At 44.2% G+C, this 18,081-nt stretch overlaps 1 protein-coding gene across 4 annotated transcripts in view; it reads right to left on the bottom strand.

Moving 5' to 3' along the window:
- Nucleotides 1-18,081, bottom strand: part of DIS3L2 (DIS3 like 3'-5' exoribonuclease 2) — a 299,279-nt gene that overhangs the window by 167,955 nt on the left and 113,243 nt on the right. For all 4 annotated transcript variants that reach the window (XM_074314980.2, XM_074314986.2, XM_074314989.2 and 1 more), the window contains 2 exons: nt 4,645-4,745; nt 2,705-2,952 (listed from right to left, as the gene is read on the bottom strand). In XM_074314980.2, coding sequence (XP_074171081.2) covers nt 2,705-2,952; nt 4,645-4,745 — 349 coding nt within the window. The remainder of the gene's footprint in view (nt 1-2,704; nt 2,953-4,644; nt 4,746-18,081) is intronic.

Genomic DNA, 18,081 nt, shown 5'->3' with positions numbered 1-18,081 from the left:
TGTGCTGCACAGCAGGGCCACTTTGGAGCACGAAGGTGGCCACTGTGTAGAGAGAAGCAGGATCATGCAGAAGCTCATGTGCAGAAAGGGGTAAAGATACTACGTGCTGGCTGGATAGTCAGCATGGTTAAGGGATAGGCTGTGACGCCTCTGCCGCCTTGTTCGTTCTTAGTTCCTCATGAGACCTGCCTGTACTTCCGGCCCTGGGTTTCAGGAGAACTACCAGTTTCTTATATTAATCACCATTTTTATTTACGTCAGCTCAAGTTGATTCCATTCCTTAGAATCAAATGAATCCCGTCACATTTATGCACACGTCCTTCAGCATTAGGCTCTAATTTCTTTGAATAAAGAAATCATCACTTGTTTGCCTTTCTGTTTCTGACAGTGACTCACACATAGTTGATCAACACGTGTCTCAAGAACTGAATGTAACCACAGAAGAATGACTTTGGACTTGAATTAGTAGCAGTTAGACAGAAGATGTCTAATAGTTTTAAGGGTAGAGCGTAGGAGCAGGAAAACAGCGTCTTCGGCTGAACTCGGTTTTGAGGCATAGTTTCTGCAGAAGCCAACCACACACATTCACACCCATAGCAAGCGCTACCTTCACATGAGCTCCTGGTCACAACCTGGCAGAGACGAGAGAGGAAACCCCAGGCCGTCACAGCACAGCATGTGCTGACTGGCAAACACTGATCTCAGTTACTAAAGATCAGTCACTGAGAGCCAGAACCAAACGGCAAGGCGACCACCACCACACGCAACAGCTGCAGCCCGCACCCCCCGTGAGACGGACATCGTAGGAGAACCTGCCACATTTTATTTCTTAAGACAAATTTTCTCTTTTTCACAAAGATTTTAAAAGGCATATTTCCATAAAAGATAACTTTTAATGACTTTATAGTAAGCAGGTTGAGAAAAGGTTAGCACAGTTTTCCACCTAAGTATTAGAATCCTCAATTTTTTTTTTAGTTTGAAAAGTATGTGATTAATATGTGTTATTATTTTTAAATAGTCTTTCTTTAGATTCAGCAAATGTCCCTGTTGCTTCAAAGGCCTGGCTCCTTTTTCAGTTATGATTGGACTTTATCCACAAGAAAAAAGTTTTTTATTTTTAATTAAACTTAATTTTTTTATATTAGTTTCAGGTGCACAAAACAACGTGATGATTAGACATCTACACCCCTCACAAGGTGATAATCGCCCCCCAAGTCGACTGCCCCTCTATAAAGGCTCAGCTGTAACAAAAAGGAACCTGCGAGGCCATTCAAGCAGTAAGAGAGCCTCACACCCTGCAGGTTTCCTGACTACACCCGTACAAGTTGAAAATTAAGGAAGTAGTCCTATCTCATGTGCACAATGGGACACGACAGAAAAGCAGATAAAAGACAAGGCTGGATTTCCTGCTGTGGTGAGAGAGTCTTTCCAGTGCCAAGCAGACTGTGGTGGGCACAATCAACAGAGGGCAGGTGACACACCCATTATCGGGCCGTGTGAGTTAATGGTGAGAAACTGGCGGGCCTTTGAGAAGGGCTGTTTAGGGCTCAAGGGGTTGACGTCATTTTTGGATAGTCAGTTAGGCTTAAAAATGATGACATTGCAATCACACCACTTGAGAGTAAAGAAAAAAAAGTGCATGTGCTCCTGAGTGGCTCTGAGATCCTGTAAATCACCCTGATCGCCGCGTCACTGAAAGAGCGGCTCAGGACACGGTTTTTTCAGTTGCATCAGGTGTGACATGCAGATCTGATCTGGCTTGCTTCACTAGGCGTAAGAGGCTAAGCACAGAAAACACCGGATAGAAGCGGCACATTATAGCCATTCGTTCAGTGCCAGCAGTCACATCCACAGAACATTCCTGGGGGGTCCGTCCCGTACAAGTTAGATGACTTGCAACACGCAAGTCACCAAACTAGACGAAAAGTGTCAGAACAAACTCTTTTCTAGCTTATGTGCCTTTCTTTTCATTTCCTGTGAAGCATAAACCAGACACCACCAATAATAAAGAGCTATAGATTTAGCTGAAACAATATTGCTTTTCTTTCAACGTGAATACCAATTGTAAGAAGAAAATAGGCACAGCATTTGATCAAACAGTTGGGTCCAGCAGTTTCTTCAGGTCAAAATAAAGTGGCTATCCAGGACGCTCTGTGACTACATAAGCTATATGGGAAGTAAGATTGGTTTCCAACAGCTTCCACAAAAACAGTAGGGTAATTTAGTTTCTAATGCCAGAAGTGAAACCTCTGAAGATCAGCACCAAAAAAGCACATCATTCAAACATATCTTCATTTTCATATTTAAAACATGGGAGACTGGGGTCCCCTGAATATGCCTGGAATTTTGCATATTTTAATACCAGCGTCTGAAAAGAGGGGTCTGATTGTTTGATACGATGAATTGTTTGCAGTTCACAAGTACAAATGGGATTCGTGACATGACAGAAAATAAGTAGAGGCTCCGCATGCTTATATTTTATGTCAAAAAACAAACAAAAAAGGTAAATGCCTGGCAATTCAAGGAACCTACAGATGACCAGTTGAGGTGGCAGGTAAGGGCAATTTCTTAAAAACCAGGACCCATGCTTTAATAAAGAAATAATAATTAAACTACACAAAAGGAAGGTTGACCTCGAGGCCTGTACCCCACGCTCTGCCTGCGTCTGTGCTCCGCGCCCCCCCCCCCCCCCCCGACTACCTACCCCAGGGCAAAGCTGCTGTCCTCCTTCCAGTCCACGATGCGGCAGATGAACAGGGTGCTGGCGTAATCTTTAGGCCGTGTCACAAAGTCCTGGGGACAGTCCTTGAGAGGTACGTATATTCTAGGTACTCGGTGGTCCGAGGGCGAAAACAGGGCGTATTTCCGGAACAGTTCGCTGTTCTTATCAGCCAGGAGTTTGAGGAAGCCCATTGCTGCTCGGGAATGCTTTTTCTCCACGATGTAAACCACCTGTGGACACCAAAGACAGAGTCAGGGCGGCTTAGCCACAGCACAAGGCAATAACTGGGAGAAGCCAGCAAGCAGGACGCTGTTTGCTCACCTCGTGGGTCAAAAGGAAGTGCCTCTCAGTGAAGCTCGGTGACTAAGTAACCTATATTTTTGTTGTTGGGGGTGCGGGACGAGGTCCCCCACTACTACATTGCCCCTCCACGCCTGGAGTCTCTAACTAACTAGCTTGCCTTCCTCTTTTCACCTTTCAGAGTTCTCCTTCAGTTGTCGCTTGTTATTTTCCAGGGTTTAGAGTTGTACTTAGTGGGGAAGAGCAAGGAGAAAGGAGTCTACGCCATCTTGTCTGAACCAGAAGCCCTTGCTTCTTGCTTAAGTATGTGACAGCATGAAAAGTGTAGAAAGCAGCTTGACGTTACTTGTGATTCATACATTGGTCGTCACAGAAATGACTTTATCACAGCTACGTTTCGCATATAAGTGCTGTTTTGCCTTGTAATTTTAGTTTGAATTCATTAAGAAAGTATCAGAAAACCCCAAAACCAGCCAGAGAGAGGGCACCATTGGGGGGGGCAGTAGCCAATGACAGAACACAAGTTCCGTCTACAGAGGGCTGCCTCTGCTCAGCTCTGACTCAAGTCACTTAAGAATGTGGCCCCATGTTGTCGGGCATTTCATTTGATCAAGAGAAGCCAGAAGTCTAATTTTTTTATGTGAACACTCCCATTTTTTTAATGTAAGCTACCAAGTCAAAATTTGAAAATACTGCACAAGTCAAACAAAACACAAGTGTGTGAGCCAGAGCTCGCCCACAGGCTCTCCATTCAGTATAGTCTGCCACACCCAGCGTGCTGCCCGGCTTATGGTTAGTATTCAAAATACTTATTAGAATAAAGCGCTAGATAACAGGGCAACGGGGTAACATACATACAATGTGATTTAGAAATTCCTTTGTCACCACACAGGAGCTGCTCTCCTCACTCCCAGGTTAAGCCTGCAGCTGAGGCCTCTGGGAGAGGAAGCCCTGAGCCACTATGTCACTTCATTCTTTGCCCGGACACCGCTTCTGCCACAACAAGCTGCTAGCTGGGGTTAGCTGTGTTTGATCCCATATCTGAATCTGCCACTAGCCCACATAATTAAAAAAGAAAATGGGATTATGCAAAACAACAAAAACAGGGTACAAAAGCCAATGTTTTTGTTTCTAATATGATAACTAAATTAAATACTTTGGAAAAACTGAAAAAGACTTTTCAAAAGCATACTTTTGAGTTAGATATGGGCATGCCAACAATAAAAAAGCATTGCAGTAAAAAACTATAAAACTCTAGGAGTCTACATTCATACTGCTTCACCAGTACCTAAATTCTCACTCACTTTAATTAACCCACACTGGAAATCGTAACTATCACATTACAAGTGTGGTTTAAGCAGAAAAAGATAATGCGGAACTTCAATAAAAATACCCACATACAAAGAAAAGGCCTTGGCCCTTCATCCAAAGACAGGCGAATGAATATATGCATATGAGTTTAAAGATAAAAAAAGATTCACTTTTTATGAAACCCTGCTTCCACCGACTTTTCTGATTCCCTGACCAACTACAGTCCTCAGTGAATCCATCGCATGAGATCTGTGACAGGGAGCTCAGGTGACGGCCATTTGAACAAATAGAGAAAATCTGAAGGCAGTGACCTTTGCTGATCTTTGTAGCGACTTCTCTGGTAAAGCCCTTATGTCCTGTGCCACGGAGGTGCTCTCGTCTTTTGTAACTGGGGCACCAACATCCTCTTGCCCTAAATTAAAAAGAGGAAAAAGGGGGAATCCGTTAGATGCATGTCTATTAGACACACAGATCATGGGGTTTTTAATTCAGAGCTACAAGGATTCTTGAATATCATTTACCCCAAACTATAATTTAATGCAAACGGGAACCCAGGCCCACAGTGGTTAGGGGACGTGGAAGGCCAATCCCATCACCAAGTTGTATTAACGCGCACACTCAGCCGGCCACATTGTACCTACTTAACGTTACTCATATAATAAGCATCACACAGGTACACAGCATAAACTATGTGGAATTAAACTAAAGGGCCCATGGGACAAAATGCCAAAAAACTGGATGTTAAATACTGCCCCTGCTCATAATGCAGAATAGAGAGAGGTTAATGTATTATGCATATCTGCTGAAATAAAACAAAATCAAAATAAATGTTAACTTTTAAAAGTACTTTGGTACCAGCCATAACAAACAAAATGGTGGGAAATAGGTTATATTTATTAAATAAATAAATAAATAAAAACGCCAACCCTGATTTTCCTGGCTTTTCTTAGTGACATTATATAAAGTACTTAAAGTCTTTTAATGTTTAATTTCCTTTCTTAAAAAACTTATAAAACGCACATTCACCCAAGAAACTGAAACCACATCTCCCCAATAAAGAGTCAGGCTCTGTACCAGAAGTATTAAAACCACTCATGAACAAAAGCAGCAAATTACACACTTTCAAACATGTAATATTTTGTATTTTCATATGTTACATTAGATTTCCCTCACACCACAAAATATTCTTAGCCAACTAACTATACTGGAGTTTCTTGATTCTAAGGGTCACGACCAACTCATGTGGGACCCACTCCAATGAGCTAAGAGAGACGTGCACTTATCATTTAGACATCACCAAGGCCAAAATAAAGAAATAAATCCTTTTCAGGACCGGCTGCCTCTTAGCAAAGGCTCAGCTTAAAGCCAACTTGCACCATGCTGGCCGTTGTCTGGCAATGCTGCCATGATCTGACCTCCTGGGGCTTAGAATGATCAACTGTCTGCTTTTCCATCTATGCTGAAATATACCTACCATAGTGCCCACTAAAAGCAGAATTCCCATTGTTTTCCAAAAAGAAAAAACCAAGGAAAACTTTCCCATTGTTGATCACCCTGTCCATCAGTAAAAGAGGGACATCATCCAAGCTCATCTTTTATTTTAGACCATAGTCCAGGATTCCCAAATCATCGGATGCTTCCGGAACAACATCTCTCATACTCTTAGGGAGAAAACCAATCACACAAGCTGTCGATCTGTTCTGTAGCATTTTTGCCAGAGTGTTCTGCAGAACAAGGCAATCTAGGAAAGATGGGGAGGCTGGAATGACCATGAACAAGTACCCTCTACTGAGATAACTCAGTTTTTGATCTAAAGAGCTGGCTGTCACTACAGGGCAGTGAGGGTTGTTCCAGGGCAGCCCAAATTTTGGGCATACAGCTTTCTGTGATGGTCACCAATGGCTCCATCTTCTGACTGTTGCTGTAAATTGTATCCCAACAACAAGCAAGTCTTCAGTTCCAAAGATTATGCCAGGTTGTATCCAAAGAAAGAGGGCAAGCCATGGCAGTGGGCCCAATCATGCTTTTGAGATATCACACCGGAACATCACGTTTTCAGGTTCTGTGTTATAAGGCTGTCCTGGCAGAAATAAGGCTTTGTTCAGACACTGATGCATTTTGGAGTTGAACTAATATATTAAAGTAAGTTTACAGCCCTGGGGGTGAGCATCACAGATACGCTCAATAAGTGTGAAGAAACACAATGCCAGGTTAGAAAGGTGAATCACCTTAATAGGGTTCCCACAACTACATCTCACCACACTGACTACAAAGTTGCCAATTTAATGAGAGAATCTACTGCACTGTTTAATCACAAGATCACTTATTTATTCACTTATTCCATGCGTATTTACTGAGCATGGGGCATTGAGGATTCAGCAGTGAATAAAAGAAATACGATCCCAGCCCTTCTGGAACATATACCTTAATGTGGGAGTAACAGTCAATAAGAAATCAATAAACACAAAGTTACAAATTGTGATCCATGCTAGGAAGGAAAGAATGGTCCCTCAGGAAGAAGAGGCGAGGACATATGATTTAGATGGAGAGGTCAAGGCCCTGTGTGGAAGCAGCATTTAAGCTGTGACATGAGGATGGTGTACGCAGGAGTGAAGAAGGGGCCCAGAGGGTGGGGAATGGCACCAGGGAAGGGGCGGAGGTGGGAGGTGCTGGGCACAGTCGAGGAACAGAAAGAAGACCATGTGGCTGCTGGAGCGCGGTGGGCAAGAATGGGCATGACAAGAGACAAGGAAGAACAGCAGACAGGAGTCAAGTCATGTGGGACCTGAGCAACGGGAAGCTGGCTCAGAATTTTGTGCAGAACGTGACACTGCGCAAGGTGAGGTCAGCGCAGGCTGATACCAGTTAAGAGCCACTGCACAAGTCCAGACATGGGAGGACAGCGCTCAGATGCAGGCACTGGAGAAAGAATTAAAAGCATCAGTTGAACTAACAGACTTTGGTGTTAATTAGACATGCGAGTTTAGGATTATCAGATATGAGAAGCAAAGGACTATTTCCAGCTTTCCAGCATCATTACCGGCACAGGAAAAGACGAGAGAAGGAGGTGGAAATCAAGAGTTCTATTTCGGAGCTGGTTCTATGGGAGAGGCCACCTGCGAAACCTTCGAGTGATAATGCTGGGAAGCAGTTCAACATGAACTTCTGGAACACAAAACGAGAGATCTGGGCTGTGGTTTTAAAACCAATTTTCATGCTGAGAACTTTCAAATTAATTCTTTCAAGCCGAAGCCGCAGAGAAGAGCTCAAACTCATGTCTGTTCAACTACTAAGTTTAGGAAGCTGCCATGTGCTTGAGTAAGAAGTAATGTGCTGCCGCTGTCACTGTTAAGGAAGAAAAAATTCACTGAGGAAGTGACTTGGGGCTTGAAGGATGTACAGATGATCTGAAGAGGGACAGGGAAATTAAGGGGTGTTCAGGTAAAGGCCAGCGCTCATGCAAAGGCCCAAAGCTGTGAAAGCGCCTGACACTGTCAAGGCCTAGTAAGAGATTTATTGTAGCGACTAACAGGTTGAGGACACAAGGGATTGGTGGGAAGGGGCCGGGACGGGGAGAGGAACAAGGCTGGAAGAGAGGTGGGACAGGTCCTGTGGCAGAGATGGAAGTTACTACTGTTCTCTTCTTTCCTAGTAACAAGAACTCCAATTTTTAGCTGGATATACTAGCTAACAGACTATTTTCCTCAGGCTTCTTGCAACTAAGCATAGCCTATACGTCTCATTTTAGCCAATCAGATGCATGTTACAGTGTTGTAAGTTACTTCCAAGAAGTGTCCTCACAGGACAGAGGACAGACCTTCCCTCTTTCTTCCTTCTTGCCAGCTAGAACGTGGATGTGACGGTTGGGCCTCAAGTACGTACTCATCTCGGTCCTAGAGGCCACAGGACATGGGTGCTTTCCATATGCAGTGCAGCACAACAGAATGGGCTGAAGGCTAGAACTATCCCACAAGCCCTGGCCTGCCTGCCTCTGGCCTTTTTTTATGTGAATAGAAATAAACTTCTTTCTTGTTTAAGCCACTGGTATTTCAGGATGTAGGGTCCTTCTCAGCAGAACATACGTTCTGTCATACACATCCAGACGCTGAAACTGACAAGTTTGGACACTACCCTAGAAAGTATTACAAAGGCAAGGGACACATAGGTTTTAAGGCTATGAATCTGGTAGCGCTTGGGAGTAGAGAGGCAATTGTAGTAGCAGAGGTTTAGGAAGCTGGGGTCACAGTCCAGGTAAGACAATCAGAATCTGCATTAAGACAGCGGCAGTGAGAGAGAACAGAGGCAAGATTTGAGAGAGATTTCTGAGAAGGAGGCTGCCAAGGGTGTGTCCATCACTATGAATGACTTAGTATACGAAAAATGGGCTTAAATTTAAAGAGTTTTGGATTGAACATCAGGAAGAATTGCGCGACAGAACAGTAACTCCATGATGAAATTACAAGACTGGGCAGAGCAGCTGGCAGAGCTCAACAGGGTAAAGGTGATGCATCCTCACAGCCTCAGCTTTGCCATACCAAAGGCATTCCGTGGTCCCTTTTAAAAGTTCAAGAAATTCTAGAAAGAACTGATTACCAAAATTCTTCATCTAAAAGAATTTTCTGAAAACTAGACAAGCTACTAATAAAAGTGCTCATTATTTTCCCCCAAGACACACTCTAGGGAGAAAAGTCCGGTGAGATCCTAATCTTCCTACAGATTAGTTTTTAAATGTTTAAAACTTCTATATTAAACGTTTAAAAAATAAAATGTCATTGCCACTTACATATATCGAGTGCAAACCCAACACCTTGTTTTGGTAAAAACAATGACCTGGATTTGGCCTTGGCCTTCTCATACATAACGAATAGACTGACACGTCTGATGATTCTCAACACTTCACAAACACATCAAAAGGTTTTCAGATGATACGACTGTGATGCTAAGTGGGGACAATGTGAATAGAAAAGGAACTGGGCAAAAAGGTATTTCAACCCATCCAATGAAAAGAGTGACAAACTCTGACGAATCCAAGCATTTTCCATTTCCGCATGAAGGACTAGAAAAATTTCCAATTTCCAATGAGAACTCAAGGAAAACCACAATTTTTTAAATAAATAAAAATATTTCCCTTCCAATCTCTCAAAATCAATCAACCAGGAAAATTTCTTTGATGGGCCCCTCATTCCAGTGAAATGTAGAAATGACAACACAAGTCGTCACGGGGCAGGTTAATGTTCATGCTATAGTCATTTGCTGTGTTGAAAGTCTGCAAGGCAGAGTGAGTGAGGGTGACTGTTCTGGGACCCCACAACCAGCTCTGCCAGGGCCAAGGCTCAGGGGCACCCATGAAATCTATTCTTTACAAAATCCCCATTCTGATGTAAAGCTAATGAAATTGTGTGGTGCCAGAGAGTTGTGACAGGGTGTTCACATATGTGACCTCATCTGATCCACACCACAACTTCCTCCTATAGTTTTCACCAAGGAAATGGGAGCAATGACAAGGCAGGGCCAGTGGATGACAACATGCAGGGACCCTGGTGCTGGCCATGGTGACCTGTTCTACACACACACACAAGAAATCAGAGCAAGAACCATGGGAACAGCCATGAAAACCACACCAAGATACTGTGTAAGTGGTGATGGTCCCCCCTGAAATGCCAGAGTTGACCTAGTGAAGGTTCTGAGTGCCTACGGATTGTCAGGCACTGCAAATGACCCTCTGTCTCAGAGAGCTCGTGTGCTAGAAATGAGACAAAGATGAATACAAACATTAAAAGTACTCGGTGTTGATGACAGCTGGCAAGCAATGTACCCCAAAGGCAGTAAGAAGGGAGCCAGGCAGTCTGCCAGGGAAGCCCCCAGCTGCAAATGGGAAGGCTGAGTGAGAGCTGGCTAGAGGGCTGGGGCGGGGAGCATTCCAGGACGGGGGCGGAGCACATGCAAAGGGACACCATCAAGAGTAAACCGAGGAGGAGGAGGAAGGTTTGTGTCTTTAAACAAGCTGCAGGTACCAGACCACGAGACGCCTCAGATGCTGAAGAGTATGTCTTTTATATTTTAGGGATGGAAAGCCATTGAAAATTTTGAGCATAACAGGATTAGAATTATATTTGATGAGATGTGAATGGTCAGTCTGTTGCTCCTTTGAAAATAAGGAGCAATAGACTGACCATTCTCTTGGCTTGGTTTTCTATAGTTTCATCTTGATGTATCTAAGTTTAGATTTTTTTAAAATTCTATTTGCAATCACTGGTCTTCTTAAATCTGTGGTTTGGTATCTAAACTGTTATGGAAAATCTATTCTCATCTCTTGGCACTCTAATTAAACTTAGACTTTCTCACTCTTCTCTAGGTCTCTTCCCCTCTCCCTCTGTGATATTATTTGTCTCTCCATACTATGGATAATTGTTTTCTTATATGTAGTGCCCTGGCACAAAGGACGTGAACAAAAATTGTTAGATTCCATTAATGCTGTTGCTGTCATTAGCTCTTGCAGTAAGTTTTGCTAGTCTGGGTACAGTGGGTACACAGGACAATGGCTATATTACAAAATGGGTCACATCTGATCATCCGTAAAATGTAACCCATCTTACAGGGTTGATGGGAAGATGAAATGAAATTAATGTGCGTAGAACTATGGTGGCTAGAATACAGCAAGCACTCAATAACTGCTATACACACACACACACACACACACACACACACACACACACACACACGCATGCTCTTCTGTATGTTTGGTGCATCCTGTACAAAGCAAGCAGAGGCAAGAGATGGTGCTATCTAGGCAGGAGCCAGGTCGACATTAAAAAGTCTGGATTTATCCCAAAGGCAATGGACAGCTTTAGAAGACAGACAGCAAGACAATAACATGATTCATGCTCTAAGCAGCTCACACTGGTTGCTGTATGGGGAACAGATTTAGGAGAATTGAGACTAGAGGCAAAAAGGCCAGTTAGCAGGTATCTGCGGTAAATCAGACCAGTGGCAGAGGGGATGGAGGGTTCTGGATAAAGAGGTACCATGTTTCCCCGAAAATAAGACCTAGCAGGACAATCAGCTCTAATGTACCTTTTGGAGCAAAAATTAATATAAGATCTGGTACTATATTATAGTATATTAATTTTCAATAAGACATTAATTTAATATATTAATTTTTGTTCCAAAAGATGCATTAGAGTTGACTGTTCAGCTAGGTCATATTTTCGGGGAAACATGGTATGTAGAAGGCAAAACTGACAAGATTAGTTAGATGCTAGTGGGGAACTGCAGATGGGGGAGGTTATATGGGTAGAGTAAAGAATGGGAAAAACTGCCTCATTTCCTTACATCAGAAGTTCTCAAAGTATGTTCCTTGACCAGGAGCCTCAAGACATCACCTGGAAACTCTTAGGACTGCAAAATCTCAGGCCCCAGCCAGACGTTCTGACTCAGAACCTTGGGGGCTAGGGCCCAGCAGTCTGCTGGACAAGGCCTCCAGGACACTCTGACTCTGATTCACTCTAAAATGGAAGAGCCATTGCTACAGACAAATGAGCCGTGAGCCAGCACAGGAAGAGCGTGGTCAGGCAATCGAAGAGGGTGTACGTTCAGCTGGGACTTAGCAAGTCTGTGGTGTTGGATGTTAGACCTGGCGCTTAAGAGAGAGGTCTAGGCTGGAGACAGATACAAGGGCGTCATGTGTGTACCTAGGGCAAATAAAGAAGTGGACCTGCTCCCTCGGAGATGGCTCAGAATGAGAAGGGAAGCAAGTCCAGGGCAGAACAGTGAGGAACACCAACATTTAAGAAAGCACAAGTATTAATAGAAAAGTTTGCAAGGAGACTGAGGCATGGTCAGAGAGGTAAGAGAAAAATCAGACTAACGTGAGAAAAATCAGGCTAAAATCAGAGAAGCCAAAGAAAGCAAGCGTTTCAATAGGGAAAGCCTGGTTAGCAGTGTGGCCATAGTGACAGGGTCATAGGCGACACTAGAGAGACTAATTTTAAAGAAGGAAATGGGGTGAAGTCAGAATGCAGAGCGTGGGGAATTGAGTAGGAGGTGGGCTGTGGAGATGAGGATGTGGGAAGGTTCCGGAAGTCTGTCTGTGAAGGAATGGAATAATCCAGGGAGGGAGCTCTAGAGGGAGAGAGAAATCACCACACAGTTCTTACTATTTTATTTTTTTAAGATAAGGGAGGCTGGAACATGGTTCACTGCTGATGGGAAAAAACCACAAAAGAAGGTGCGGTCGAAGAGGGCACCATTAAGGAAGGGAGACGTCCCTGGGCAGGAAGGGATGGGACCCAGAACCCAGGGGAAAGGATTAACCTCAGGCAGAAGGACAGAGAGATGCCAATTTCATTGTATTAAAATAGAGGAGGGGAGAAGTGTAGACACAAGCCATTTGTAAGTCTGGTGGCTGAAAGCTGAGGGAGCAGCTTTTGTATTCTCTGAAACATAGCAGCCAAACCCATCTGTCGAAAAGTGCTAGGGAAGGTGGAGCACACACGCTACATCCAGAGCTGGGTTCCACAATTCCAGGCGAGGATCAAATGCAAGTGGCATCTCCAAACAGCAGCCTGCATGTGGCAGGCACTACTGGGTGATTTACACACACTACCACATTTAACATTCTCCAACAATCCAATGACGTAGGCAGGTAGTATCATGCCAGTTTTAGACATAAGGGAAACGAGGCTCACAAAGGTCAAAGAACATGTCTGCCCGTGGGTACCAGCTAGGAAGTGGCAAGGGCAGGATTCACACCTAAGTCTCACGAATGCCAACACCTCATCCTCTTCCTATGGTGCCACTCAACCTTCAGAATCTGAACAGGATTGATGGAAGTAACAATGGAAAAGAATACACAATTTTGGAGAGATTTGCCTGAGGAATAAGATACTGGGTAAAGTCAATCAACTCTGTTTTGAGCACATTTAGAGTTTGGGGTGACAATGAAATATAAGTATGATGACGTCCTGTACCAAAGCTGGAGATATGGTTCTACATCTTGGGACAGAGGGTAGGAAAATCAATGAGATGATGCCATTGTCTGAGAGTAGACAGAGGGGTAGGACTGGGGAAAGAAAGACTTCACATAGTAAGAGTAATAGGATGAAGAAATGAAGGAAAAGGAACCTAATACTCAAGCTTTAAGAGGGGAAAACAAAATCCCTTCACTATCCAATTTCCCTGCATTGTTCTAATTTACAGACGATTAAGAAAGGAAGTCCTGTTTGTGGCAGGAGTTGGTCACACACCTCACACCTCACTCATCAGGCCAACCGTGTAGATGCCTTGAGGTTCCTGAGTCGAAGCCCAGACCTGGAGAGCGTGGCTTTCAGGCCCAAACCTGACTCCCTCACGGGGTCATCCGATTCCCATTCCCAGCTGTTAACTGTATTAATTACATCACCAACACTCGCCTGCTTTTCTCGGAGCTCTCTTTGCTCCAAATCTTTCTCTTGCCCAGGAGAAAGTACTTTTAAATTTCTCTCTACTGAAGCTTTAATTGGCTTTTAGCCTCATGGCTCCCAAAAGACCCAACATGTAGGCACACACACTTACGTGCTTGCCTCTACAGCTGGCTTTAACTTTCTAATTCTGCATCTTTCCCAGCAGATGAATGATTCCTCCAAGTTTAAGTTGACTTCCATGAGTTCTTAAAGGGCCAAGCTTCACATCTAGTGTCACGTGACCATTTCAACAGCAGATACAGTGTTCACGTGTACTTTTTAAAGAAACACACATTTCTTTACCTGCCTTCTAAGGACTAGCTATCCATCAAAACTCCAGAAAATGAAGAAGATGCTAGGCTATCTTAGAGAGTTAATTAGACAATGGCCTCACAGCTTAGGAAGCTACACTAGATGAGTTTTGCTGTGTTTTGAGTCTACAATCCCACATATACCAAACACGTATTACATCTCTCCTATGTTCCAAGCCTCTCAGGCACATGCAATATTTCATCCTTGAGCATCTCCAACAGAGATCGTAAGATCCAGCCCACTGTTTGGGCAAAAGGGAAAGAACAAAAACAGTGCTTCTCCAAGAGCCGGTCCTCCTTATCAGTTCATCTGCTGTGACCTAATAATAACAGGACCACCAAGTGATCATTACCAGGCAAAAGAAAACAGATAGTTTAAAGAAGTTGACTTTTACAGACGGCATCATTTCTGAGATCCATCAGGCCCTCTGGGAAACAGAACAATGCAACACTCAAAACCAGCTAATGTTTGAAGCATCTTTGATGGAAAATGCTTCTCCTTAATAAGGTAACAAGTCTAGCTCTTCTAGCCAGGTTATACAGACATGGATGAGTCATTGTTTTAGATGCCAAATTGGCAAATCTGAAGGTTTTATAATGGATCCTATGTGGCTGGTGTGTAGAAAAAGGACTCAGGTGTGAAACAAAAGAGTGACTCGTTTGGTCCTTCTTCAGTTTCAGAAAAGGGAAGGAAGGGGAGTCTTTTACAGAACACTTGCTGAATACAAGACTCTTCTGGGAGTTGCAAGTGGGTGAAGGATAAGCAAAAACTAGATAAGGGAAATACAAAAATATTCAACCATAATAATATCAGTCACGGCACATAAACTGCAACAACAAAAGTAGCTATGAAGAAGAGCCACAGAAGGAAGGAGCGCACATTTAGTTGAAAGAAATAAGCAAAGGCTTGTGGAGGAAGCACCCCGTGGCGAGCAGACTCTAAGACGCCCCCGACAATCCCCTCCCCTTCTTAGTCTTCTTACCCTTGTATAATCCCCTCCTGTAACAGTGCTAAAAGGACCTGTGTCTTGCTTCTAACCAAGAGAATGTGGCACAGATGATGGGATGTCACTTCCATGATTAGGGTACATAAGACTGTAACTTCCATCTTTACAGCAGATTCTCTCTTGCTGGATCTGCTGAAGCCAGTGCCATACAGAGGCCCATGCAGCATGGAGCTGAGGGCAGCCTCCGGCCAGCAGCCAGCAAAGAATTGAGTCCTCGGTCCAAAAGCCCACTAGGAACTGCATCTGGCCCACACCCACACAAACCTAGAAACAGATCCCTCCCCAGTCGGGCCTTCAGATGAGACACCCTGAGGGCAGCCTCATGAGAAGCAATCATGGAGCCGTGTCCAGATTCCTGACTAAAGGGAAGCCTTCTTTCCTTCCTCTACTCACTCTTCGGACACCAAATGTATGGGTTTTCCACACCAAGCAATTCTCCAATTTTCTGTGGACACCACCTGGGTGTCCTAAAATTTAATTCAATTCTCACACTAACTACCCAGGGTTAGCACAGACCCCACAGGTTAAGGGCTCAGTCCCACAAGACTGCCAGTCTCCCTACTTCACAAACCAAATGCAAGTGGTGGGTCTCTAGGTTACCCACACTTCTCTCTGAGCTGGCTACAAATCAGGGCGGGGGTTCTGATGACCCCCTCCTTAGATTCGATGATTTGTTATAACAGCTCATAGAACTCAGGGCAACACATAACTTACATTTACCAGTTTAGTACAGAGAACATAATAAAAGATACAGATGAACAGCTAGATGAAGAGACACATAGGGTGAGGTGCTGAAGGATCCTGAGGGCAGGAGTTTCTGTCCCGTGGAGTCGGGGTGCACCACTGTGCCGGCACGTGGATGAATTCACCAACCCAGAAGCTCTCCAAAGTCTGTAGTTCAGAAATTTTTATAAAATCATGTAGGCATGATCAATTATGAACTCAATCTGCAGCCCTTTCCTCCTCCTGGAGAATGGAGGGGGGGGCTGGAAATTTCCACCCTCCAGTCATGGCTTGGTCTTTCAGGCGACCAGCACCCATCCTGAAGCTATCGAGGCGTCCACCAAGGTGTGCCTAGCACTCAGGAAATGACAAAGGTCTTAGGAGCTCTGCGTCAGGAACCGGAAGCCGAGGCAAATATGACAGCTGACACTTGAAGACTGGAGGAATTTTCACAGGAGGTGAGGAGGAGTTAGGCAGCATTCATGGCAGAAGGGAGGAGGCACAGATGCAGAAAGGCAGAAGAGGGAAGGGAACGCTTAGGAACAATACAAAGTCCAGTTCGGCTGGACCTAAGGTCTGAATGGGCAGGTGCGAGCACGTGGACTGGAGAGGCAGGCAGGAGAGCCCTGGTGGGAAGGGCAGCCACAGAGAGCAGTTACAGCTCATCCCTGGATTGTGGGGTCTGAGAACCTCTGCAGGAAGATTCATTTGACACTTGTTGCCTCAAGAGGCAATAAGCTTCACGAAATGATTTGGAAAGGGCTCATAATAGAATGCTATGCTTTCTCCTTTTTAAGATCCTTTCCCTTCCATTATCTCACTTGGTTTATGCAAGAACCTACGAAGAAGTCAAGACAAGTATTTATTCTGAAGGTTTGTTTTACAAGTAAGGAATATGAAGCACTAAGAGGCAAGCATAACTGGCAAAAGCTCTTGTTCAGTACTTTGTTTTCCTACTAAGAGTGTTGCCACATTTTGTTGGATCTCCCTTTCCTGGTCGACATGCAAACAGGCTAGCCAGACAGGCAGGTCTGGATCCTGGCCCCTATGCACCAGGGTAGTGGGCCCAAAGAGCATTTGTATCTGGAATAGTAGGTGCAATGAGGCTGAGGTGTGCTGCAGAGTCAAGAGTGGAGCAGTCCAAACTGCAGAAGCTGGTCTCAAAGGGGCTTTGAAATAAGAAGGGTCACAATGAGCGTCAGAGCCAAAGTCAAGCCTACCGAGTTCGTACTTGATTGCTGCTTCTAGCTCAAGTGAGTCAGAGCTGAGGAGACTGGCCAAATGGGGCAGCTGATGGGGAGCAGAGATGAGACTTCATTGTGCAGCTGACCTGTCACTTGGGAGGCTATTGACAGGGTGTGCAGGGGTGGGAGGCTGGTCCCACTTAAAGGGATAACTCGGTCATTTCTTAGCTTTTTTTTTTTAAACTAATGTCAGGGACAATTTTCTACTATAAAAGGTTAGATAAGATCTGTCCTTAATGGTGGACATGCTATTCCCAGAGTAGGACAGCTATCAGTTCCCTCTCCCCAGCTCTGTTTTTGTTTTGTTTTTTTCTAACAGGCTTAGTTGGAATCTTTAACAGCCTTTTGTAAATCTCAGCATTACTCTCTTCGCCAGGCAAAGATTTCCCTGACATGTCTCTGGGCAACTTGAACAACCTAGCTGGTAATTCTTAAGGAAGAACGGCCATAACTTAGAGTGATCCAAAGGGGAATCCAATGGCAGGGAGAGGAATCTGTAGGTAGCTACCTGTGCAGAGTGCCAATGAAAGGGTCTCTAGGAAAGCGGAAAAAAAAAAAAAAAAGTAAATACATGAAACCTTAAGGAGGCAGATTACACACTTAAAATGACAAAACAGGCTTCACCGCTCAACTGAACAAACCTGGAATTTGCTGACCAAACGGATGAATCAGGAAGACCTACTTGACTGGGCCTTTCCTTCTTGGAGTCTGAAGACTAACTTCACAGCCAACAGCGCTCAGAATCCCAGGCAGACAGAAGTGGGAGGAAGACATCAACCGTCCCCATTTGCAGCTGATTCTATTTCCCAGTTCAATAAAAACCAAACTGGACTTTTCTCGCACAATCTATTCTTCCAAAGCAACGGTTAAATGCAAAAAAGAGAGGGGCCGTCCCTGAACAATGGTTGATTTTAAATAATCATAATAATTAGTCTTTTAAAATCAAAATCATCTTCAGTCATTTGAAAGGCATTCCTTCATTTCTTGAAAATACTCATCACTTTCTTCTGAGTTCTACACACT

The sequence above is a fragment of the Rhinolophus sinicus genome, chromosome 17 (assembly GCF_057876585.1).
Source record: "Rhinolophus sinicus isolate RSI-liver-muscle chromosome 17, RSI-T2T, whole genome shotgun sequence".
NCBI lineage: Eukaryota > Metazoa > Chordata > Mammalia > Chiroptera > Rhinolophidae > Rhinolophus > Rhinolophus sinicus.
Note: the sequence above shows the minus strand (reverse complement) of the source record. Positions and strands in the feature narration are given on the sequence as shown.